This window comes from Lepidochelys kempii, chromosome 11 (assembly GCF_965140285.1).
Source record: "Lepidochelys kempii isolate rLepKem1 chromosome 11, rLepKem1.hap1, whole genome shotgun sequence".
NCBI classification, from domain to species: Eukaryota; Metazoa; Chordata; order Testudines; family Cheloniidae; genus Lepidochelys; species Lepidochelys kempii.
Genome location: NC_136390.1, coordinates 62,997,627 through 63,024,343, shown reverse-complemented (window position 1 = coordinate 63,024,343; position 26,717 = coordinate 62,997,627). Strand labels below are relative to the sequence as shown.

At 41.5% G+C, this 26,717-nt stretch overlaps 1 protein-coding gene across 9 annotated transcripts; it reads left to right on the top strand.

Annotated features, from left to right (window-relative positions):
* The first annotated feature begins 1 nt into the window (after position 1).
* MDH1B (malate dehydrogenase 1B) lies at positions 2-26,715 on the top strand. 9 transcript variants are annotated; one of them, XM_073306583.2, is made up of 13 exons: positions 3-138; positions 2,913-3,025; positions 4,704-4,838; positions 4,994-5,136; positions 6,258-6,760; positions 7,300-7,441; positions 10,354-10,508; positions 11,183-11,322; positions 12,680-12,728; positions 13,295-13,363; positions 19,739-19,813; positions 22,281-22,355; positions 26,446-26,715. In XM_073306583.2, exons 1-13 carry the CDS (start codon positions 117-119, stop codon positions 26,481-26,483), a joined length of 1,659 nt encoding a protein of 552 aa, XP_073162684.1. In that variant the 5' UTR covers positions 3-116; the 3' UTR covers positions 26,484-26,715. The 9 variants fall into 9 exon arrangements, 7 of the variants coding, with proteins under 7 accessions (XP_073162681.1, XP_073162687.1, XP_073162682.1 ...); XM_073306582.2 differs by lacking the exon at positions 26,446-26,715 and adding an exon at positions 22,962-23,420 and having other exon boundaries at positions 4-138; XR_012154369.2 differs by lacking the exons at positions 19,739-19,813; positions 22,281-22,355; positions 26,446-26,715 and adding exons at positions 14,324-15,068; positions 16,016-16,105 and having other exon boundaries at positions 2-138.
* Positions 26,716-26,717: the final 2 nt, after the last annotated feature.

Genomic DNA, 26,717 nt, shown 5'->3' with positions numbered 1-26,717 from the left:
AACGTCTCGCGCTCGCCCTCGCGCGGGGAGGTTGACTGGAGGCAGCGTCGCCACGTTGCTAAGCGACAGCCAGGAGCCGCTGCCCCAGGGGCTCGTGCCCCGCCGCCGGCCGCCTCATGGCGAAGTTCGTGCTGGCTGGTGAGAGACCCGCCCGCGCCCCCAGGGACTCCCCGCGAGCCGGGGACTCGAGGAGTCGGAGCGGGGGGTTCCGAGCTAGTTAGCGGGGACAGGGACACGGACACGGTATGGGAGCAGTTGGAGGGGCCAGGAAGGGGTAAGGAGCGGGGGAAGTTAGAGGGACAGGGAGGGGATATGGGGGCAGTTAGAGGGGCCAGGGAGGCCTATGGGGGCAGTTGGAGGGGATATGGGGGGCAGAGAGGGGTACAGGGCATTTGGAGGGGCATGGGGGAAGTTAGAGTGTGGGGACAGTTAGAGGGGCCAGGGAGGCCTATGGGGGCAGTTGGAGGGGAGGGGGAGGGAATATGGGGGGCAGAGAGGGGTATAGGGTAGTTGGAGGGGCATGGGGAAGTTAGAGCATGGGGGCAGTTAGAGGGGCTAGGAGGGGGCAGTTAGAGGGATCAGGGAGGCCTATGGGGGCAGTTAGAGGGGCTAGGAGGGGGCAGTTAGAGGGATCAGGGAGGCTTATAGGGGCAGTTAGAGGGAGAGGATATGGGGGGCAGAGGGGTTATGGGGCTAGTTAGAGGGGTAGAGAGGGGTTATGGGGCTAGTTAGAGGGGACAGGGAGGGGTATGGGGGCAGTTAGGGTAGGGAGGGGATTTGCGGGCAGCTCCATGCTCACTCAGTTCATATCCTTCGGGGCCCATATAGGCATGTTTCACATTCTGTAGTGTTTTGCCCAGCCTGGTTGTAAGGGAAGAGGCCTCATCTGCTCTCCCTGGGAGCCTGATACATCTCAGTGCCAGGAAGATTTCCCTTACGCTCAGACTAAATGTTGCCCTTCAGCACACTCATTATTGCAGGCCTTAGTCTTCCAAGAGTGGTCCATGATTACAGCATAGAGTGCCTATCGAATTGCCCTGTTCACTTGCACATGCATTTTGTATTTGCTGTCAAATCATGTTGCAAATACAGCTGATTTGCTGTCTACTATCAGACCTTGTCTTCATTCCATATTATTGGGTTTGGTTTCCTTTCTTCCATGGTTTACTAGTATTTTTGATTATTTTATATATTACTTCTTATTTTCTCAAATGAAATTTCATTTTGTTATGTTCTGGCTGTTTTTTTTAAATTACTCTGTGTCCAGGGGTAGCAGTAGCGTGAGGAGTATAAATCATAGAACTCTCAACTTGGTCTTGTTTGGAAATTACATATTTTTTTCTGTTGTGTCTCATTAATGAAGATATTAAGATAACAGTAAATATTACATCTTTGTTATTACACTTGCTTTATGGTTCATTAGCCAGTGTTCAGGACCAATAGCACAGTTCCTAGCTGAACTGATTTGAATATAGTTAAAGAGTAAGATTTCACAAGAAACTTTATCAAAATGGTTCACTAAAATTCAATATAGTACCTCTAACTCTTTCCCCCTCATTCATTAAGGTAATTGACTTCAATGGGATATAAAGTTAAGCAGGCACTTAAATGCAATCCTGAATTGGGATGTTTTCCTGACTGATGTTCAAGCATGTATATCATCCAGAAAGACTGATGTGTTCACATTTTTCAAGTCTTAGCTGTTCTTTACCAATACAGTAGAATATTGTTATTCTGCAGACTTACAATTTTTACAAGAAATGGTGTTGTCTTCCCATCTCAGCTAAAATTTAATAGCACAGAGAGAGCTGTAGTGATGTCACATATCACTACATCTTCATTACATTTACAAAATATGCTACAGAATATTTAGAGAAGGTCTACACTGTAATTAAACACCCATGGCTTACCCATATTAGCTGACTCAGGCTACAGGGCTGAAAAATTGCAGTGTAGAAGTTTGGGTTTGGTCTGGAGCCTGAACTCGGGGAACCCTCCCTCCTTGTGGGATCTCAGAGCCCAGGCTCCATCCCAAGCCCAGATGTCTACACTGCAGTTTTATAGCTCCGCAGCCCAAGCCGTGCAAGCTCAAGTCAGCTGACACAGGCTAGCTGCGAGTGTTTAATTTCAGTATAGACATACCCTCAGTAGTATATCATCGAGTATAGTCATACATAATCAAAATGGCACTTGACATATAAATGAACAGCATGCACTTTAATTCTGTATCCTTGCATTTTAAAAAACTGCTTTGTCACTTAGGTCCCTATCCTGTAAAGTTTCCCATGTGGGTAGACCCATATTGACTTCACTGGCGCTCCATGCAAGTGCAGTGAGTTCTACCTGTGCAGTGCACCTTGAAGGATTGTAGCCTAAATTATAAAATTCAATTATCCTGATTAGGGTCTCCCAGTCATTAGTGTGAGTTAGTTAGGTTCTGTTTTTTAAAGAGACTCTCTTTCTTCCGGATTTTCCAAGCTTCTTTTATTTTCTTGTTAAAGGCAGATTTTTTTAAAAAAAGAAAAAAAAAAAGAATTACAGTATCTTAGCTATTTCTGAGTCATCGTTAATTTCACCTCCCTCTTCATTTATTAATGGACCTTCTTCCTACTGCTACTATCACCCCCACTATATCCTCCTTATCCCCTTTAGAATTAAGCATGTGAATAAGTACTTTTGATGAACTGGAGTTTAGATGTCTTAGGTCCCTAAAATTTTCTTTCCTGGTATTTTAATATCCTTATACTACTACTGTTCTTGAGCCCACAGAAAACTGGTCCTGTAAAGTCCCCTCTCTTATTCCTTCTTTTGAATCAGAAGGACTTGTTTTTTCAAAATGTGTATCTTATGATGCTTTCATCAATCGAATTAATAAATTCTTAGAGTTATCATGCTAATTCCCTTATTTTCAGGTAAGGCAGACTGTCCATACTTTGTAAAGGCAGAACTTCTGGCTGACTATCTGCAGATTAATTTGCCTAATTTCAAAATACACAAGATTACTCAGCATCCTGACAAGTGGGAGGTAAGGGTATTTAATTCAGTTCATTAATAGATGCCCATGTGCTTTAGGCTGAGCATGGAATGTACCTCTGATCTGTACTGTGCTTCCTTTGTTGCGCATATTAGCACCACTTTCTGGCTCTGAAAACTACATGAGTGTCAGACACCACATTACTATTGTAGATAGTCTGGTAATCATTCTACCATCATATTTTGTATTATGATTTGCAAATGTCCCAGACTAAGATTGTATTTTGATATTAAAATGTTATTATTTCCTTCAGTGTACAAGTACCCGCTTAGCCTATTATATACTACTACTATGTGCCTATTTCAAATACAGTATATATTCCTTCTCATTCATTATTTGCTAATAAATCCGTGGAAAAGGAATTCTAGACTTCAACTTTATGTTACAGTGCCTGAAAGTATTGAAACTGAAAGCCCCATTCTCATTTACTCTAAGTTCCCTTTACAACACTTTTGTGGTGTCACATAGTCCTGTCAGAGTAAGGTGATCTCTCTCATTGTTTCCTTGTGCTTACCTCTCCGTCTGTTAGTATCCATCTGTTGTCTCTTGACTTAGACTGAGGTGTTTTTTGGGTATGTTTGTACATTGCCTCACCCAATGGGGTCCTGGTCCATACTTCTAAGTGCTAGAGTAATACAACAAATACATTGTTGTAATAGCAGCCTGCTGTAAAGTATGGTCAGTGTAAATGAGAATCTGTCACTAAGTGTGTGACTGTGCAATGGATAGTATCGGAAATGTCCAGCTGAAGATAATTTCCTTTTTATTGTGGCTGTAATATTCTAGATCATATCTAGATTAAGTCAAACTCATTAAGAGTCAGTATTATCAAACTATTTGATGACTTATTAAATCGATTTCCGCAAATGCTTCTAATCACCAATTAAACTAAATTGGTACACACCTAGTAGAGTGCAGCATAGTGAGTAGTAGCTGTAGGTGTATGGGTGACAGTAGTTACAAAACAACATTTGATAAAATGCTGTACATTACAGAAGCTACAGTAAACAACTAGACAACTCTTTCAGCCCATCTGTAAACCAGCTTGCATCATCTATTTCAAAGCAGTTGAAATAATATTTATTAATAAAAAGAGCTACCAAAAAGACAATGGAAAAAGACAGTTGCCTCCTTCAAGTTCTTCCTTACTGAAATGGTGTTTCTTGCATGTGTTACAGAAGAATTAAATCTCTTAAATGTAATTTCCTTTATTATCTAACTGCTGGTAGCTATTCAGGGTAATGTAATATCTTACCTGCAACAGAGAGACTAGGGGAAGTTACTAGAAAAAAATCCCAGAACTATCTCATGAGGCAGACAAAGCTATAAGAGAGGTTTTACTAATGGTATCACCTCTTAGAATTTACCAAGTTCACTGCTAAACCAGCTGAGCAATACTTTTCACAATGATATGATTAAGGAGACATAAGTAGGATATTTTGTTCTCATGCTAATTAATTCCTTGCACAATACATCACATCCATCTGGTTGGTAAGGTTCCTCTGTTTTTCAAATATTCACATTTGGGAGACCTGTGAAATATCCCACAGCTGTACATTTAGATGAGAATTACTATTTTACATTGGAAAGTACCAGCAGTAATATATAAATATTGCCTTTCTGCATGTGAAAAAAATTATTAAAACTGTTTTGGGTGTGTTGCCTATAGCAGTGGCTTCATGACATCTGTGAGAAGAATGGATGGAAACACAAACGCTCGCCGATTGTTTGGAGGGAATTGTTGGATCGGGGAGGGAAGGGCCTGCTTCTGGGAGGATTTAACGATTTTATGGAGTATGCCCAGGTAACAAAACTCTCAGTACTGCTAATCCACATTTTGCAGTCTTTTCTCATTCCTTCCTCCTTTTTGAGATGCTACATAGCATTATTTTATGTGGTAAAACTTAGTGGTGTTTGGGGCCATGCTCTGATTACTGAATATCCTTTCTTCATTGCGAGCATTACTATGGCATCACCTCGGACATGCTGAGTGAGCAGATGCTGAGAATTGCTGAAGAGAACTTGCAGACCCATATAGAAATTGAGAAAGAGGAGGAATATATTAAAAGTCTTATCAAACCCTTGCAGATCTGGATCAGCAGGTGAGAAAGCAAAAGCACAGTAATATTCATTCGGCTTTAGAATAATGCATTTCTTCTCAGTCTTCCTTCAGGTGATTAAATGAATGTTGGGCTTGCACATATACATTTTGTTATTTACTGAGGTATATAGGATTTTAAAGGAACACTTTACAAATTTATCTTTTTTTGTAAATTCTAAGCCTTAAAACACATAAAAGGGATATCAGAAGTTGGTGTTAACTAAATTTTAATGTAAATTAAAAAGCTTTTTTTTGTAAAACATTGTCCATAGCTGTAGTAATTTATTTAAAAAAATACTATAAATAAAGCACTAAATTGTTCAAATACATGCTGATTCGTTTACTTGGAATAGGTTGTATATAGTCAGTCATTTTTACTGCACTCATCACTATTGTTTATGGGCAGTCAGTAAATATTCCAGAAGGTATTTATGTTTTGTTTGCAGCTTCTAACCCACGCACCCCCAAACCCAATCTTTCTTGTGCCCTCTTCCCTCCCCCCTCTCCCTCCCAAAAAAACCTGGTAAGGTGATATGAACTTAAAGGGACACTTTTGGGCCAAATTTAGCCCCCAAATGACCTTTGGAAAAGGTTTACATATTTACAGTAGCAGAACTTAATAGAAATATTTTGATGAAATGTTTTATTTTAAAACAGAGGAAATTTTTACATGAATAAATATTCCCATATAGTGTTGGTAATCCAAACATTGCAACATTATGCTAATACATGAATAGCAAAAATGAAGTTTACTAGAAACAAAAGAAAAACTGATTAGTTTATTTACACTGTCCTCCATAACGGAAATGCAAAAAGGAAACAAGCAGCAAACAAGAGTAAATTAGACTTAAAAATTCTTGCACATTTCTTAATTTGTTGGATTTTTTTAAATATGATTTTTAAACCTGACAGTATACCTTTAAGTGAAAGGAAGCCTGATCTGTATTAATTTTTAACTTTTTGTTATGAAAGCAAGACTGAAATGATCTAAGGTAATAGATCATTTGAATATCAACTACAAGACTGAGTTCTTTGTACTGTAAAATGTATTCTAAAAATGGATGACAAACGGTAGTATTTACTGGTTAACAAAGATTTTCCATATCTAAATTTTCTCATCAGTGCATCAGCTCCTGCCTGCTACAACCTGATTCCATTATTGGCCAATGGAGAAGTGTTTGGGATGGCAACAGAAGTTAGCATCCATCTGCTCGACAGTAGCCATTACAAGGAAATTCTGCATGGTATTGTAATGGAGGCTCAAGACTTAGCATTCCCTCTCCTTCGCAGTGTCTCAATGCACACTGAATTAGAGGATGCCTTTGTTCAGGCTGATATTGTTATTTTGCTTGATGATATCCTCTTACAACACGAGATCCCATCACTGGAAGACTGCATCAGACAGGTGACTGAGCAATGTAAGGTGTACGGTTCCCTGATTGAGAAGAATGCCAACAGCAGTGTCAAAGTTATTGTGTCAGGAAAAACCTTTGTGAACCTTAAGGCATTAATGATTATGACATTTGCCCCATCTATTGATGGCCAGAATATTATCGCCATGGCAATGTTCTTGGAAAGTGCAGCTAAAGCTATGCTGGCCAGGAAACTGAATATGAATTCAGCAGGTGAGTAATTTGTACTCTTCAATATCAGTCACAATCTGGGAACTTCAAATCAGGATGCAGTTGGAGTATATGTAAAAACACAAGTACACCTATTACATCTGCAAATGTAGATATTTATAAATACAATGGGTGCACACATTTTTTGCAGGTGCAATCACAGCCTCTTTGAAGTTAATATGTTAAATATCCTATTATTTGGGGAATTGACCAGGTATTTCTTATTTTGGTGTTCACCAAAGCAGTTTGATATTTTATATAATTATCTTGTACAGGTCACCATTAAGACTAAGTGTCTAAGGCTTTAAAAGTAACATTACCATGTTTGCGATTTGTTAAATAGGCACTACAATATACACTAATGTATACAATAGCATTAGATATGTTAGAGTTCCTTCTTCAATTTGTGTCTGGGTTTCATACATTAAGGTTTTTTGTTATTGTAGCAATTTTGAGGTAAAATGACTCCTGCTACTAGGCAGTAGACATTTAAAACAATAACTTTCTGGTCACTTGTCATTATATATTCTTCTTTGTTACAGGAGTCAAAGATGTGATTGTTTGGGGTAATATCAGTGGCAATAACTACATTGATCTGTCTAAAGCAAAAGTTTACAGATATGATAGTGCTATCTGGGGTCCACCTAACTTTTCACGCCGTTTGCTGGACATGATCTATGATGGGTACAGTATACATTTATTTTTCATTTTGATCGTTTAAATGTTACCCTTTTAAAATCCATATCAACCTGAGGCTGCTCATGAATACATGGAGATTAGTATAATTAAAGATGACACTTTCTAGCATAATATTAAAGGGACACAAATCAACTTGAAATAGAGTCATTTCCCAAAAATGAGTGAAAGTAGTTTCATGAACTACATTTCTCTATTCCCTGCCAATTTTTGTGATTAAAAAGTAGGAAAATTGATTGTATAATTTTTTTTTTCTCTCCCACATTACCATGTAAAGGACTAGAGAAACAAGGAAAACTCACTATGAACCAGATTTTCAAAAGTATTTAGGCACTTAAAGAAGCATATAGGCACCTAGAGGGATTTTCAAAAGTGCCCAAGTGAGGTAGGCACCTAGGTCCAGATCCACAAAGGTGCTTAGGCACCTAAGTCCATTTTTACAAACCACAGCAATCCACAGCATCCTGCTCAACCCTGTAGGCTCCTAAACTCACTCAGTTACTCAGTGAGTATGTTTTTGCAGTTAACATTCTGAAAGTGCCTAGGTTTCTGCCTCTGGGTATGCACACTGCTACCTGACTCTAGGCATCCATGTGTGGACCTCCCACTTAAGCCCCAATACAATCCACAAACTGGGAGAAGATAGGCCCTCCTCCACCTAACTGGCACGTGGGGCCTCATTCAGTATGTATGCTCAGAGGCTGCCTAACTCCACACAAGACAGCTGGGGTAGAGAGGGAAGGACTTCCCTTAGACCCTAGCCATCTAAGTTAAAGGTTATTAATCTGGGATGTGAGGAGACGGGATTTGAACATGGATCTACCACCTCTCAGGAAAGTACTCACACCACTGGGCTACAGGAGATTCTGATGTGGGGCGCCCTCAATCTCTCCTGTTGAAATTATTCCATTTTAAATGAAAAAATTGACTATTAAAAGGGCCAGAGAGTGTGAGACTGACTCTGTAGCCCAATGGTCAGGACACTCACCTGGGAAATGGCAAACTCCTGTTCAGACCCCTTCTCCGCAGGCAGAAGAGGGACTTGAACTGGTGGTCTCTCACAGCCCAGGAATGGTCTAACCTCTGGGCTAAAGGTTATAAGAGGGAGCCTACTCCACTAGCTACCTTTGTATGGAGTTAGTCAGCCTCTAAGCTCATCTATCAAATAGGCCCTGCACTTGAATTAGGCAAAGGAGCACCTATCTTTCCTTGGTTCATGGATCACTAGAAGAAATAGGCAGCTATCTCCAGGAGAGTTGAGTGATCCTTAGGCTATACCACTCTCCTTCACATCTCCCACTGGTTAGGTTAGGCAGCTCCCTACCTAGCATACTAGGTTTGTGGAGCTCATGCTTATTGGGGTAGCCTCCAAGACCTCTTGCACTCGGTTCCCCCAAGAACTCAGGCACCAGTCTCACTCAGGTTTTGTGAATTTTTTTTGTTTTTTTTTAAATTTGGCATACAGCAAAGCTACACTGAGTTGATCAGACAAATGTAGCTGGTGAGTACAGGGTATATCATGCATCCAAAGTTACACAGAAACCCCCCTTCCTTTACATACACATTTACAAATCACATTAATTTACTATACACAGCATCATGTTTTGGTATTGGCTTTATTACTTTGCAGGAACCAATCATTGTACAGCATGCTCGGTCCACGTGCTGTCAGTGTTTGACTTACTCTTTACCTCACCTTACATTCCAGGCTTATTTTATACATTGTTGTCTTGTCCATTGTAAATGATTCCCTGGATGTTCCCCCTTATCTTAGTTAGTACAGACATTGTTTCCAGCCTGCTAATCCATTTACCTCCCTCATTTCTTGGGAGGCAGAATTAGGCCTCACTTCTGTCCAGTTACTCATGTCAAGTGAGGCCTACAATGCTAAGGTGCCTGTCTCCCCTCACGCATTGTACAGGGAGTCTTGGCACCTAACCCAGGCTTTGCGGATCACAGTGCTGTTCCTGTGATTTTCTAGGTGCCTAAAAGTTAGAGGCTTTGATGATCGTTGTCACAACATCTAAGTCCCTTTGAGGATCCAGGCCCTAATCTCTATTGACAAACCAGCTAAGGCATCTGTCTACATCTTTATGTGCCTAAATCCCTTTGAAAACCTGGCTTTATTAACTTGACAGCACTAGTCAAACAATCTGTGTTCTGAGGGGATCCTGCAGCCACAAGGGAGCAGCGGAGATGTTATGATCAAGGTTTTGCAGATTCAGCACATTCCCCTGATTACCTCCACCAAAAGGGCCTTATGGAGTCCCCACTACAGTTTAGAATGCTGAAAGAAGGCATTTGAATAAATGACCTGCACCACTCTTCGCCTCCGACAACCAGGCCACTTTTACCTCTGTGCTTTTATCTATAGCTGTAGGTGACTAGCTTTAAGCACTCAAGATTGAATTAGTCCAGCGGTTCTCAAACTGTGGGTTGGGACCCCAGAGTGGGGCATGACCCCATTTTAATGGGGTCCCCAGAGCTAGCTTACATTTGCTGGAACTTGGGGCTGAAGCCCGGGGCCAAAGCCAAAGCCCAAGGGATTCATCCCTGGGCATCGGGGCTCAGGTTACAGGCCCCCTGGCTGGGGCTGAAGCCCTTGGGCTTCGGCTTTGACCCCTACCTTGCGTAGGCAATGGGGCTTTGTCTTTGGCTCCCCACCCAGGGCAGTGGAAATCAGGCAGACTCAAGCTTTGGTACCTTCTCCTGGGGTCGTGTAGTAATTTTGCTGTCAGAAAGGGGTCATGGTGCAGTGAAGTTTGAGAACCCCTGTTTGAGAACTGTATTGGTCCATACTGACATCTCCGACTGTCTTTCATTCTTATTTAATCTAGAAGACTACCTGATCTTGAGTCTTCCATAGTGATATTTAAAAATCTCTCCTTTCTTGATGGCAGCAACTGGGTGCGTTCAGAATTTGTGTCTGTACTGAGTTCCCTGGAGCATCACTGCTTAGGAATGTCACCTGCTCATGTAATAGCTACTGTGCTGAGATACTGGTATCAAGACTCTCCTCCCGGGGAGATTGTCTCAATGGGAATACTCAGCGAAGGTAAATTTCTATTTGTAGTTCACATATACTGAGAAGATTTCTCTTTACCTTCCTTCAGTAAGCGTAATAGTAATTTTTGTATTCAGATCTTTAACAATTTTCAATTAAATCATGATTCTCTGAGTATAACAATTTTCTTAATACAAGAGCTTCCAAATCTAAGAAATGATTCTACCAAGAACCTAGAATGTTGTATGTAATTTTGTGAGATGCATGTAAAAAGTACTCAGGTGTTTTTGTGGTTTCATTTTCTTTTCCCTCTAGTTTAACCCACTAATTCAATTGATTTTATGTAGTCACTGCTTTGTGGAAAGGATTTTTATATTCTTTAGTGATTCTTTGGGCTACATTTTGAAAGAATGTCCTTTAACTGTGATTATGAGTCCAAATACATTTAGTAATATTTTCATAAGTGCCATTTAAAGCACAGATGGAAATAAGGAATTTTGCATACCTAGTGTTAAGTAAGGTACACAATGATTTTGTGGATTTCTAATTAAAACTTGCAGTCATGATAAATCAGGGAGTTCAGTGTTCTTTGTATTGTAAACTGAGAAAGGCAATAATCTGTTTATTTTAAGGTTTTACACTGCTACTCACCACTACCGTATTTGAGCACATCATTGTGCGTTTTAATCAGAAAGAAACATGTTTTGGGGGCATTTTTTCTTTAGGTCAATTTTGTATCCCTGAAGGGATTATCTTCTCCATGCCTGTGAAGTTCCAAGATGGTAGCTGGGAGGTCATTACAGAAACAGAAATTGATGAAGAAACTCAAGAAACTCTGAAGCATTTAGCCCATGATCTGATACAGGTGATGTATTATTTCTATCCAACAATCTATGGGTGTGTCACAGGGTGCTCTACTCACTGCTTGGAAGCGCCTCCTCCTGGCTTCTTCTGGGATTAACACTGACAGGCCAATGCCCCTTCCTGCGGTTGCACTCTGCAGCCTCTCTCTCCAGCTTCCTCTTTGTGACTCAGTCCTCCAGTCAGGTCACTAAGTGGTTCACCTTCTGAACTATCAAAATCTTTCCATACCAACAGCCTCAGGAAGTTCCCCAGTGGCTAGTAGGGGAACCCTGGCCCGCCAACTACTTTGGATTCCAGTCCAGAGACCTATCTCTAGCAACCATAGCCTGCTCACTTCCAGACCATGTTGCTCTTTCCCAGACTCCTTCCTACATCTTTCTACTTCTTAGCTCTACCTTATGGCTCCCTCCTCCCAGGGCATAACTGTAGGCTACATAGCATTGTAGCCTCAAATACACCTCCCTACTCTCAAGGAGTGACAGCAGACTACTCCCCTGCAGCCCCTTTCTGCTGCCAGCTTCCTGGCTTTATCCTAGGCCCTCCTTTTCCTTTTCAGATGGGTGCTGTCATCATTCAGGGGATTAATTAGGCCACCTAATTCCCCTCAGCTGTGGCCTAGCTGGTTAATTGGCCCTTTCTCAGCCTCATTAACACTTTCCAGGCTGGTATGGGGTGAACACCCCATCAAAGGTTGTATTATAGTTTTGGATGCTGAGACCCATCTGCCAAACGAGACCCCTACAAAATGCACACATACTGTTGAATATACAAAAATCTCATAGTGGCATGTGTAAACTAGCATTTATGTATACAGATTGGGCAACTGAGCAACTAATTGCCTATTAGCACATATTAATAATAGTTAACATGAGCCAATACAGATTTTGCACCCACAAGTTTGTGTGTTTTGTACTGTGCAGGACAGAAAATTATGCCTTAATTTTCCAGTTGCATTCTGAGTGGCTGATTGGACCATTTTGTTTTGGCTTTACCATATTTATGATAGTACCATGGCACACTGACTGTCCGCTGGTATGACTGTGGTGTGCCATATGTGCAAATACTGAAAGTTTTTTCAAATACTGGGTTTTTTCAAAGCCTAGAATTTCTCATAAAACACAAAATAAGCTAACAGCAATTTCTTTTCAGTGTTTCATTCACAATAAGTTGAAAATTTTTATTAATGTTGAATACAAGAGGACTGATCTCAAACACTTCACTTTAACATCATTCATTTTTTTTCCTTTTTAGTCATGTTAATAGTACAGAGGGGGTATCTTCATCACATTTTAAATTCGTGCTAGAAATTGTATTTGTTGTAAATAGTATATGATAATAAAGCTCTCTTTCTCATGTAGGAAAAACAAGTTGCACTAGGAGAAATACCTGAAATGCGTCCATATAAAGGTAAAACCATTAATAGGAAACATTGGTTTAAAGCTGTGTCATATAACAGAGGACATAAAATAAGATTTTGAGGGGGATTTAAAGTAATGGGTGTGATGATTGGGTTGTATGATTATTTTTCTTTTTCAATGAATTAAAATTCTGCCTTCTGGATTCCTGAAGTTATTTTAAGTGCTGGTATTAAGGGTCCTGATCCTACCATACTGTTGTAATCTCATAGCCCTTAGAGAGTGCAAGACTGGATGGTGGCAGTCATGTTTTGGTTTGTTGATCTTCTAGCATTCAGAGACTATGAACATCATCACTTGAGTTGGGATGTAGAATTTATATCTTGTCATTGTTTAATATTGAACATTAAGCCTCTTTCCATATTGAAATGACTAATTGGAAAATACTTTTGCCATATGTCTTGGTTAATGTTTTTGAAGCCACTCTGGTATATCATGGGCTCTTTTGGCCTCTTTGTTAACCACCTGCCATTAAAAAAAAAGGGAGGGGAACCGCAGATGCAGAAAGGGCTGTTGTAAATGTGAATTTGAATCTTTTCATTTGGATGTTTTTTACAGAAACTGCATTTAATGGCTTCAATCTGCTAGCGCTTCTAGAAGAGGAAAACTTTCAAACATCCCCAAAGGGTAGGCTAATAAACATGATAGTAGCCCCAATTATTTCAGGGAAGTTAAATCCAATATTTCACTGTTACATCTTGTCACTTCCTCAGGAGGTCCCAATTACAAGAAATGAGAGATCTTTTATACCAGCACTAAATTATTGATCCACTTGGCTTCACTTAAAGTAAAATTCCTAGGTTACCATGATAGAGTTCAAGTGCATAACCACATAAACCGAACCCTATCAATACTTACAGAAAATTCAGTATCTCTTCTCTACTTTGGGAGTTTGAGAGATGAACAGGATTCGTTTGGCGGGACCTGCAAACCACATCACAATGCCATGACAAACTCTTGAGCCTTCCCCAATCTATTTTTCCCATCCACAATACAAGGCCAAGTCCTAATCCACTTCTTCCAATGCTTCATTTCCCACCAGTTTTGCTACTTGGATTCTCTGCCCTGTCACTTCAGGATGATTACATTAGGGAAAAAAGAAAGAGCATCCATTAAATTTGAAAATTTCCTAACCTGAAAGCTGTGTGTTCTTGGGGTTTATTCTGTTTTCCCTTTTTTTTTCTCCCCTTCCTTCCATCTCCAAGTTTTATTTTCTTAGCTACCATTCCATGTTCTCTTTTTTCATCTTTTTAAACTACAATTCTCTCTCAATTTTAGTTTTTACTCTTTCCATGTCTCCCTCCCTCTTCCTTTGTGTCATTTCCCTTTCTCACAATCCCTCTCTCCCTGGATTCTTCTCATTTCCACTGAGTTTCTCCTATCTTATTTCTCAGTCCCCCAAATCTCTTTCCTCTTGGGCCTGGTCTACACTACGAGTTTAGGTTGAATTTAGCAGTGTTATCTTGATTTAACCCTGCACCCGTCCACAAGACGAAGCTCTTTTTTTTTTGACTTAAAAGGCTCTTAAAGTCGATTTCTTTTCTCCACCCCTGACAAGGGGATTAGTGCTGAAATTTGCCTTGCCAGGTCGAATTTGGAATACTGTGGATGCAATTCGACAGTATTGGCCTCCGGGAGTTATCCCAGAGTGCTCAGTTGTGACCGCTCTGGACAGCGCTGTCAACTCAGATGCACTGGCCAGGTACACAGGAAAAGGCCTGCAAACTTTTGAATCTCATTTCCTGTTTGGCCAGCGAGGCGAGCTCACCTGCACAGGTCACCATACAGAGCTCATCATCACAGGAGTCCCAGAATCACCGAAGAGCTCCAGCATGGACCGAACGGGAGGTACGGGATCTGATCGCTGTATGGGGAGACAAATCCATTCTGGCAGAACTCGGTTCGAAAAGACGAAATGCCAAAATATTTGAAAAAATCTCCAATGGCTATAACAGGGACCTGCAGCAGTGCGGTGTGAAAATTAAGGAGCTCAGGCGAGCCTACCAAAAAACCTGAGAGGCAAATGGCCACTCCGGTTCAGAGCCACAGACATGCCGCTTCTGTGATGAGCTGCATGCCATTCTAGGGGGTGCAGCCACCACTACCCGAACCCTGTGCTTTGACTCCGTCCAAGGGGTGGGAGGCAACGGGGAAGCAGGTTTTGGGGGCAAGGAAGATGATGAGGAGGAGGAGGTTGTAGATAGCTCACAGCAAGGAAGTGGAGAAACTGGTTTCCCCAACAGCCAGGATCTGTGTATCACCCTGGACCCAGTATCCCCCGAATCCACCCAAGGCGGGCTCCCGGACCCTGAAGGCAGAGAAGGGACCTCTGGTGAGTGTACCTTTGTAAATATTATACATGGTTTAAAAGCAAGCGTGTTAAATGATTAATTTGCCCTGGCATTCGCGGCCAGTACAGCTACTGGAAAAGTCTGTTAACGTGTCTGGGGATGGAGCAGAAATCCTCCAGGGACATCTACATAAAGCTCTCCTGGATGTATTCCCAAAGTCTTTGCAAAAGGTTTCTGGGGAGGGCAGCCTTATTCCGTCCTCCATGGTAGGACACTTTACCACGCCAGGCCAGTAGCACGTAGTCGGGAATCATTGCAGAACAAAGCATTGCAGCGTATGGTCCCGGTGTTTGCTGGCATTCAAACAACATCCGTTCTTTGTCTCTCTGTGTTACCCTCAGGAGAGTGATATCATTCATGGTCACCTGGTTGAAATAGGGTGGTTTTAGTAAGCGGACATTCAGAGGTGCCCATTCCTGCTGGGCTGTTTGCCTGTGGCTGAACAGAAATCTTCCCTGCTGTTAGCCACGCGGTGGGGGGAGGGGTAAAGCAATCATCCCAGAAAATTGGGTGTGTGTGTTTGTGTGGGAGGGTTAGTTGGGTTTCTGCTGCACGTGAACCCGGAAACCGCAGCCCCTCGTTTTAAATTGCCAACCCATTTTTAATGGCCAACCCAATGGCTACTTTGTATGGGAAATGAGGGCACTGCTGTTTGAAACCATTCCCACATGTAATGAAGGTTAAAGAAGCCAAAAGACTGTGACTTACCATGGCTGCCTGCAAGGCGAATTCTGTTGCCCAGCCCTGCGTGAGTGATCTCTCACACCAAACCGGCATATCCTCAATAAGAGGCAAAATGTGACCTTGTAATGAAAGCACATGTGCTATGTAATGTTAACAGCAAAGTTTACTTTCAAAGAGTGTACCCATTGTTCTATAAAATGTGTCTTTTTAACTACCACTCTCCCTTTTTTTTTTCCTCTACCAGCTGCGTATGTTTCTCCTTCCCAGAGGCTAGCGAAGATTAGAAGGCGAAAAAAACACACTCGTGATGAAATATTCTCTGACCTCATGCTGTCCTCCCACACTGACAGAGCACAGCAAAATATGTGGCGGCAGACAATCTCAGAGTGCAGGAAAACACAATATGAGCGCGAGGAGAGGTGGCAGGCTGAAGGTGGTAGGTGGCGTCAGCTTGCTGAAAGAAGGCAGGAGTCAATGCTCAGGCTGCTGGAGGATCAAACTCATATGCTCCAGCATATGGTTGAGCTGCAGGAAAGGCAGCAGGAGCGCAGAGCGCCTCTACAGCCCCTGTGTAACCAACCGCCCTCCTCCCCAAGTTCCACAGCCTCCTCACCCAGACGCCCAAGAATGCGGTGGGGGGGGGGGGGCCTACGGCCACCCAGCCACTCCACCCCAGAGGATTGCCCAAGCAACAGAAGGCTGGCATTTAATAAGTTTTAAAGTGCTGTGTGGCCTTGTCCTTCCCTCCTCCACCACCCCACGCGGTGCTTCCCTCCTCCACCACCCCTCCCGGGCTACCTTGGCAGTTATCCCCCTATTTGTGTGATGAATAAATAAAGAATGCATGAATGTGTAGCAACAATGACTTTATTGCCTCTGAAAGCGGTGATCGAAGCGGGGAGGGTGCTTAGCTTACAGGAAAGTAGAGTGAACCCAGGGGGGATTTCCATCAAGGAGAAACAAACAGAATTTTCACACCGTAGCCTGGTCATTCCTGAAACTGGTTTTCAAAGCTTCTCTGATGCACACCACGCCCTCCTGTACTCTTCTAACCACCCTGGTGTCTGGCTGTGCGTAATCAGCAGCCAGGCGATTTGCCTTAACCTCCCACCCCGCCATAAATGTCTCCCCCTTACTCTCACAGATATTGTGGAGCGCACAGCAAGCAGTAATAACAGTGGGAATATTGGTTTCGCTGAGGTCTAACCAAGTCAGTAAACTGCGCCAGTGCGCTTTTAAATGTCCAAATGCACATTCTACCACCATTCTGCACTTGCTCAGCCTGTAGCTGAACAGCTCCTGACTACTGTGCAGGGTGCCTGTGTATGGCTTCATGAGCCATGGCATTAAGGGATAGGCTGGGTCCCCAAGGATAACTATAGGCATTTCAACATCCCCAACAGTTATTTTCTGGTCTGGAAAGTAAGTCCCTTGCTACAGCTGTTGAAACAGACCAGAGTTCCTGAAGATGCGAGCATCATGTACCTTTCCCGGCCATCACAGGTTGATGTTGGTGAAACGTCCCTTGTGATCCACCAGTGCTTGCAGCACCATTGAAAAGTACCCCTTGCGGTTTATGTACTCGCCTCCTTGGTGCTCCGGTGCCAAGGTAGGGATATGGGTTCCATCTATCTCCCCACCACAGTTCAGGAATCCCATTGCAGCAAAGCCATCCACTATGACCTGCACATTTCCCAGAGTCACTACCCTTGATATCAGCAGCTCAGTGATAGTATTGGCTACTTGCATCACAGCAGCCCCCACAGTAGATTTGCCCACTCCAAATTGACTCCCGACTGACCGGTAGCTGTCTGGCGGTGCAAGCTTCCACAGGGCTATCGCCACTCACTTGTGAACTGTGAGGGCTGCTCTCATCTTGGTGTTCTTGTGGTTCAGGCAGGGGAAAGCAAGTCACGAAGTTCCATGGAACTGCCCTTACACATGCGAAAGTTTCGCAACCACTGGGAATCGTCCCAGACCTGCAACACTATGCGGTCCCACCACTCTGTGCTTGTTTCCCGGCCCCAGAATCGGCGTTCCACCGCATGAACCTGCCCAACTGACACCATGATGTGCACATTGCAGGGGCTTGTACTTCGTGAGAAGTCTATGTCTATGTCCTCATCACTCTCGTCACCGCGCTGCAGTCGCCTCCTCCTCGCCTGGTTTCACTTTTCTTGCAGGTTATGGTTCTGCATATCCTGCTGGATAATGCGTGCGGTGTTTATAGTGCTTATAATTGCCGCAGTGATCTGAGCGGGCTCCTTGTTCCCAGTGCTATAGCATCTGCGCTGAAAAAAGGTGCGAAACGATTGTCTGCCGTTGCTCTGACGGAGGAAGGGGCGACTGACAACATGGCTTACAGGGTTGGCTTACAGGGAATTAAAATCAACAAAGGGGGTGGCTTTGCATCAAGGAGAAACAGAATAGCCCCCTCAAGGATAGAACTCAGAACTCTGGGTTTAGCAGGCCATTGATTTCACGGAGGGAAGGAGGAAGGGGGGAGAAAATGAATACAAAACAAATCTGGTCTATTTCTTGTTTTGATTCACTTCATCTATCTTTATATATCTTGCTGGCAGCAGACGGTGCAGTACGACTGCTGGCCATCGTCATCTCCTGGGTGCTCATTAGAAGACGGTGCAGTACGATTGCTGGCAGGACTGAATCACCATGAGACGAAACTTAAGAGGAAAATGACCTGGCTGAGTCACTCCCATGTTTGCCCAGGCGCCCCTGACCAACCTAAGAGCATCCTGGAGTATGGCGACGATGGCTACCAGTCATACTGCACTGTCTGCTGCCAAAAGGCAATGAGCTGCTATTGTGTAGCAATACTAGTACCACATCTGCCAGCACGCAGCAGACATATGGTGACGCTGAGCTGAGCGGGCTCCATGCTTGCCGTGCTATGGTGTCTGCACGGGTAACCCAGGAAAAAAGGCACGAAAGGATTGTCTGCCGTTGCTTTCATGGAGGGAAGGAAGTGGGGGGCTGACAATATGTACCCAGAACCACCCGTGACAATGTTTTTGCCCCATCAGGCATTAGGATTTCTACCCAGAATTCAAATGGGCGGCAGAGACTGTGGGAACTGTGGGATAGCTACCGACAGTGCAACGCTCTGGAAGTCGACGGTTGCCTTGGTACTGCAGATGCACTCCGCCGACTAAATGCACTTAGAGCATTTGTGTGGGGACACAACAATCGACTGTATAAAAACGCTTTCTATAAAACCGACTTCTATAAATTCAACCTAATTTCGTAGTGTAGACATAGCCTTGTTCTCATAATGCCCCAGCTATGTCCTTTCCCTTATGCAGGTGCTGCTATTTCTCCTGGTCCTAAATTGCTTTCCCTCTCTCAGATCCCCTCAAATTCCTTCTCTTTCAGGTCATATCAACTCTCTTTTCCCAGAAAACTTTTCTTCTTTACCATCCACTTTATAGATGCACATACTGGGAAACAGGAAGAGGAATGGGAGTGGTATCTCTGCAGCTCCACACCTCCAGTGACCACCTGAGTATTCTGGTCTCTCATCATAGTCCACAGCTCCAGTGATGAATTCTTGATTTATGAAGGGCTCAGTGGTCCGCTCTGGCCACATCCTGGTGCTCTCCGAGATAGACTTAAAGTGAGAACAGGACTCTTCCTACCTGGCTGCCACCTTTTGCAAAACTTCCTCATCCTTTGTGGCAAGAGAGGGCACACTGGCAGCTCAGCAGAGGAGCAACTCAGCTACAGGCAGTCAGCTAGCTAGTAGTAACCTAAATACTCAATTGGTGGAGAACCCTGCAAGTCAAGTTTTCCTGAGGCTTTGGGGGTCTTAGAATCAAATCTTCATAGCATCATATTATTCAGATAATAGCAAACATATCAAAATTCTTTTCCTGTAGCCCTGCATATTTAAATATGAGGAGATGTGTGTTTTAAAATACACAGCATTCTATTATTTTGTTTGTTACAGACCTGGACACCTTATCCAATGGCTTACTTCAGCCAGAGACCCAGGAAGGAGAAAAAGTCCAAACAACCACTGATGGTAAACTATATGTTCCAGAATATTATAGTTTCTACAACATTTCCCTTATTGATAACATCTGAAGGCTGGAGCTCTTTATGCAGAAGCAGGTTGAAAAACAATGCAAATGTGACATTCCCAGACAAGAGGGCAAAGCGTCTTGTGTGAAATCCTGGGCCCACTGAAGTCAGTGAGGCCAGGATTTCACCTTTTATGTTTAATGATTTGTAGCCATGTAGGCCAACAAACTATTAAAAACCTTCCTTTGTTGTCCAAAATATTCACATTTGGGTTTACTGAACAATGGTATTCATGGATAAAAAGAAGTGTTTCACAGCCCCAAGCTACTGCCTCCTGAGGAGGCCAGATATAATACATGACAACTCCTTTGTAAGAATATATATATAAACAAGAAGGCATAGTTAAGGTTGAGCTTTCTTTGTCCTTTCTCTGTGAAGGTTTTATGTACCCAATTTTAGGTTTTTTGGTGAAATACATAATTACAAGCACACTCACCTGAAAACATTCAAGAAAATATGTATAAAATCAATTTCCAATACCTGTAGGTCCTCCTGAGAAATTGGTCCTTAGGATGGTCATTCCAATCCAACTGCAAATTGTTAACCAAAGTTGTCTTACTGCTTTGTAATTTATCATTCGTGATCATAAAACAAGTGATGATATCCAAAAGCTCAACTTGACATAACATATATGAAGGTGAAACATGAGACTACACTATCATAACTGATCACATTTTCAAAAATCTCCACATCCTCTTGAAACCCTCCCTGCTAAGCAGAATATCATCAGTATCTTACTTATATTAAATACCACTAAAGAGAAGTAGCTTGTTCCACCAACCAAGAAATATATGTAAATGATAACAAATGTTGCCTCTATTACTGTATCCTATTAGGATCTGAACCGAAGTCCAATGGGAGTCTTTTTCCTTGATTTCAATGGGCTATTTGGGGCCTTTAATGAAGAGAGAGAGGCTTATTGAGCAAAAAATACATATACTGTTTAATATCAATGAGGCCAAGGGGACTCCTCACTGAAATGCTGAAAGACCCTTCTAATACCCTTTTCTCCTCCTCAATACTATTAGACACAAACCAGGCAAATCAGAGAATAGGGGAAGAGCATGAAAAATGAGAATTAACTCACTCATGAATGTAAAGCATTTCATCCTCTAATTCTGTTTAGTGTGGAAGCTGAAGCTTCTTCCAGTGACTTATTTCAGCCAGGGACCCTAGAAGGAGAAAAATTCCAAACTCCCACCAAGGATATGCCAAGAGGCTTAATTAAAAATTATCTTTTTTTGTTCATGGTAAAAAGAATTCACAATCTACTGTCACATTTCCTTCTTGCTTGCACCTGCGCCCGATACCTTTTCTTTCAGTTTCTCTGTCTCTCCACATACTGCTTCCTTTATGTACATCATAGTGCATAAACTGTGAACTTAGTTCTTCAATTAATGAATGCATGTTTTTAGCCGACAGATACCTAGACTCATTATGGCTTTGGAGTTCCTTATAAGCAGAATTATAAACCCTTACATCTAAAACAGTGTGGTCTAGTTGCTAAAAAATTAGATTGAAAGTTCTGCTCCTGTGCTCTTACGCTGACGTGGTCTATGGTTTTTGACAAATCACTGAGGCCAGCATTTTCAAAAGTGGTCACTGATTTGGGATGCCCACCTTTAGACACGGGGGCCTGATTTCCAGAATTTTTGAACATCCATCACTCCATTAGTTTCAGTTAGAATTGTGAATGCTCAGCACTTCTAAAAATCGGACCCAAGAAATCTGAAATTGGGCACCTAAGAACCAAGGCTCCAAAAATCAGTGACTGCTTTTGGAGAAATGGGCCTTTCCCTAACTGTATCATCAGTTTTTTCATGTATAAAATGATAGTTAGCCACATTTGTAAAGCATTGTGACTACACAAGTATTAAGTATTATTATTTATTATTCACATAGAGGCTATTGGCAAGCCAGCCTGTTTCTAAACATTGTTCAGTATTTAGACTAGACACCTAGCTATCTAAAAATGACTGTCTTCTCAGGAAGTTCTAAGTGCAATTGATATCCATTTATACATTTTAGGACCAAATATCACAAATAACATGTGTTTGGGTAACACATCGCATGACAAAAGTCAAATGAGGATCCTCTATTTTATTCAAAGAATGTCAGTTTTTCTGAAGGGTTTTTCATATCTAAGCACCTCATACGCATTATTGATTGAATGGCCAAGGCAAGGTCACGCAGGAAATCTGTACCAGAAATAGGATCAGAATCTACTGAGTCCCTGCCCAGTGCATTAGCCGCAGTTAGCCTTCCTCTCCTCATTCAGTTCTAAACTGTTCCACATCTCATCTTCCTGAAGCCTCAGCCCTGGTCTACACTACAAACTTATGTAGGTATAACTTCATCGTTCAGGGGTGTGGTTTTTCCGTTTAGTCCTTTCATTTTGTTTGTTACAGAACCTGAAGCTCCACCCAATGAGTTACTTCAGTCAGAGATGCTGGAAGAAGAAAAAGTCCAAGTGCCCATAGATGGTAGGCCAAGATGCCTAAATACAATTTTTTTTTATTGTTCATAATGTTCAAATTGTAGCTCTTAACACCTTTTGATACACCTGAATACAAATCCTCAACTTTTCACAGGGGGCTAGAAACAAAATAATGGAAAACTTTTGTAAGTAAACAGGATAGCAAAATACCAGGTCTAAATAGTTTATTCAATCACTGACCCAGTTGGTTTAATTTAAAACAGAATATAAAGATTTATCCATTCAGTTAAATGGAAAATGTACCATAAACAAGCAAAGCAGGTATTAATAGCTTCTCAGTGGGGATTGTTGGTAGCTGAGCACTTTTGAAAGCCTGGCCACATCATTTAGGTGTCTATCTGGGAGATGAGCGCTTTGGAAAACCTGGCCAGTGAATTTTACTTGCCCCCTAAGGGAATGTCTACGCATCCGCTGGGAGATGTGATTCCCAGCTCAGGTAGACCTACATGTACTGGCTACTTTAAGATGGAAATTTCCACGGAGAGCGTGATCTGGCTCCTACAGACCATCAGAAAACCAAGAACAAATAGGGAGAAACTCCAAAAAAGAGAACGTCTTGTAAACCTAAAATATTTTAAATCTGTTTTTACAGATCCTGAAACTTCATCTGAGGGCTTAAATCAATCAGAGACCAGTCTGAGCAATGCAGAAAACAATGAAAACCCTTAAATAATTTCTGATCAAGTAAACTACAGCAAGGGATATGCTATAGTGCCTGGAACATATTATTTCTGTGATCTGGCAGAGACTGATTCACAGCTTTGAAACTTCACAGGTTTTCTTTTATGGTAGTTATGAAAGAATGTATAGGAACTGGCACATTTAAAAAAAAAAACACCACACCCACACAACCCCCCCCCCATGTTAATTGATTCTACAGGGCTGAAAATTTAAACACAAATTCAATAAATGAAAATGTTAAAATTATTTTATCAATAATTCATTCACATTGCATGTGTTGTATATCAAAGTAAATATTTAACAGCCTAAGCAAAAATCTTAGGCCAAAATTGTCAAAAATGAGAGTCTAACTTTAAGCCAGGATTTTAAAAAAAGGATGCTTTCTTTTATTTGCTTTCTGATACCTTTATGTTTGAATTAGTAATATTAATATTGTATTAAAATAAGAAATTAAAATGTAAGTGTAGCATTAATGTTACATATTTAAAGTGTAGTTTTACTCTGAGAAGTAACAGTAAAAATGGCATCTCTTTGCTCAGCAAATATGCACAACAGTAATGTATTTGCTCACTTTAGTGACAAAAATATTCTTAGCCTTACAGAGCCAACAGAACTAAGATGGAATAGAATCTGCATCTTATTCAATCTTGCACAGCCTCAGCAGATTGTTTACTGAGTTCCAGTCAGTTACACCTGTGCAAACCCATTGAGGAAAATGTTGTTGCACAGATAAAGCTGAGTCCCAGTTTGTCTTACAGAAGCTTTGTCAAAGATGCTGATGCAGAAAGTGAAAAAGCGCAAATTGATCCTCAGAATCCAGAAGGAGGTGGTAGTTAGGAAATAAATCTTTTACTTAAGTACTGAGCACATTTGACACAAAAATTAGTAATACAACAAACATGGAAGCCATGATATCGACTTAGCAAAGTCACTTTTCAGACTAGAACTTGACATAGAACAGAGAAGAATGAGAGAATGAAAAAAACCCAAGCATTTAAAAATATTGAGGTGCTAAAGCAATAATTGCCTTTTTTTAAAAAAATTTGTGCTGGAGAAGTCACGATACAATAAAGAAAAGCATCTTAGCTGTACACTGTAGAGTTGCACTGTTGTGCTTTTTTTTTTTTTTTTTTTTTTGCAGCGTCATAGGTTTTAAACTCACCCTCTCCTTAGGTGCACCCAGCCAAAAGGACCTTTAGTGCATCTGTCCAGATGTAGCCATAACTTGGCTTCAGTACCTGGGGAGCATTAGTAGAGGCCAGTTAGCACTGCTGGCAGCACTATTGGTCCTAAGAGAGTCACATCTGGGCAGGGTCATGGAATCAGTACGAATACTCGTGAATAAGGGTTGCAGGATCTGGCACTTGACAAATGAATGAATCGAAGGGTTATAATGGAAACTTTTATGCAATTTATAGGAAACTCAGACTGGTTTTGCATATCCAAAGAATCATTTGAAAGGTTCACAAAGCCTTAATAGCGACAAAGTTTGCTTAACCCAAGGTAATACACAAAATACATTTTCAAGGGTCATTATTGTCACTTACTAGAGGGGAGGTACTAAGGGAAAAATTCCATCCATATTTATTACATAAGGTAAATGTAGTGGTGCCAAGACCATTCCCTTTATAAAGGGAACAGATTTGAACAAAATGTTACTGAGAGGTGTTCTCTGCTGCTTATGGACCAACACACAACTCCCATTACAGTTAATGAAATTTTTGCCAGGGTAAGCACTTCAGGATTTGGCCTTAATTTCTTGACACAGCCATTGAAAGCATTTTCTTTCTGAATGTAAGTTCTGCATAGCACACTCTGATCAGCACAGCAAAAGTATGTTTTGCTCTCTGGATTGGCGCTAGAAAATATAAGTAATAATAAAATGGGAGGCTTAATAGACAGTCAACCCTGTGTGACAAGCTCTGGTGCGTGACGTCCCCGATTAAGCTACAGGACAACAGTGTTATGGTCAGGGCAAGAATTCTCTTTAATCACAAAAGATCATTTCATTGCTTCTTAGTGCTTCATCTTAAAAGGAAGAAAAGTTGATATTTTTTCTTTCATTTTTTCCTCCATTAATTATTTCATTCATTCCATTAGTTTCAAAAGGTAATACTCGTATGCTTAAAGGTAAGCAGATGCTTAAGTCCTTGCCAAAATCAGGGCATTGGATAGCTGCAGTAGACCTTTTCATGTGTACTCAGTGGAAGTTGGTTGTACACCAGCTCCTTTCTTTTGTTAGTCTACATCTTTTAATAGACAACCTTAAAAATAAATTAAATGCCATTGTGCATTCTTAATTTGCTTTTTCTGCAAAGTTTGGAATCAGGATAAAAATTTTTGCTGTTATCTGCAACAAATAAAGAGTGTTTGAATAAACTAATTTCTGTTCAGATGGAGGCTCCATTTGACAAGGGAGGAAACTAAGATGAGTTCTTTGCCAGTTGAGATGGACTAAATGGGGAGAGGGAGTCTTGTGAGTCAAAGGAAAGGGAGCTTATGAGAAGAGTGCTCAGGTGGACCAAAGGAGGGTGGGAGCTTGGGTGGGATTTGGAAATGGAAGTTGAGTGTTTTATAGAAGGAATAGCATAGATGGGAAGAGTGTCATGGAGGCAACAAGTGAGGGACCTAAGTTTCGTATGGGGGCAACTGTCTCCTGCGTAGAGGTCATACTGGAATCAAGAGTCTCCTGGGTGTCTTAGGGAAATCATGTAGGAGTCAGATGATTCCTGGGGCAAGGGTGCTTCAATGGGGGCACTGGTTTCAGGGAATAGACGTGGCTCTAATCAAAACCAGTTTGTCACATTTTCTTCAAACTTTGTAAGTATGTTCTCGTTGGCCTTCAGAGTATTTCTACCAGTTTTTAGACCAGACCAATTTTCTAAACCTAAATTATAGGATAGTTAAAATCTGACATTGTAACAGCCTCTTTGTAAGATATTTGTTCATACATTCTCAGATTTAGTATCTTTTAAGCCATAAATAATTTCCAGTGCATACTTTATGAGCTATTATTTAATGCTGTATATGCTGGGAATGTGTAGAATATGTGAGTTCTGATATACTGCCTGTCAGAATAACTGGAAAAGCTTAATTTTAAAACTTCTTTAAATAAATGAATTTCTCTTGCCAATTTTAGCACTTGCATTGCACATACTGTACCATTTGGCTGTACTGTAAAATGTGTAAGCTTTTTGGTTACACTAACACTACTTTACCTAGGGGGTTACATTACCAGTTCAGCTTATTACTGTCCCTGTTTGAGTTGTCAGACTAGTGGGTTGTCACAGGACACTTTGCTTCCTGCCTGAGAGAGAATGACTTCCTCCAGTGTCCATAGCAACATCATGTTTCTCAGCAACCAGGAGATGCTTGTTTGTGTTTCCCCATTCTAGAAATGTTACCTCGCAGTAGAAGAAAAATGGCCCTTTGAAACAACGATCAAGTTCGTTCTGTATTTAATTATTCAGAATATTTATTACTCTTCTGTGTTTTGACTGCTGAGACAATGTACAGTGTCTTGAGCCGAGTCTTTCCTGTGTATTACTGTGAACAGCATTCATTTAAAAGCAAAATCTTTTAGAGTTGTGTCTTGAAATCAGCTTTTAACTACTGAACAGCTTCCACAATACCTTGTGACTTCCAGGCCTTCGGTAGGTAATAGAGA

Bases quoted from the DNA above. Each gene is read 5' to 3' on its own strand.
- MDH1B (XM_073306580.2), top strand. From the start codon at position 117: ATGGCGAAGTTCGTGCTGGCTG. The intron at 7,442-10,353 runs GTACAGTATACA...TCTTGATGGCAG, and splicing joins CTGGACATGATCTATGATGG to CAACTGGGTGCGTTCAGAAT. The intron at 12,729-13,294 runs GTAAAACCATTA...TGTTTTTTACAG, and splicing joins TGAAATGCGTCCATATAAAG to AAACTGCATTTAATGGCTTC.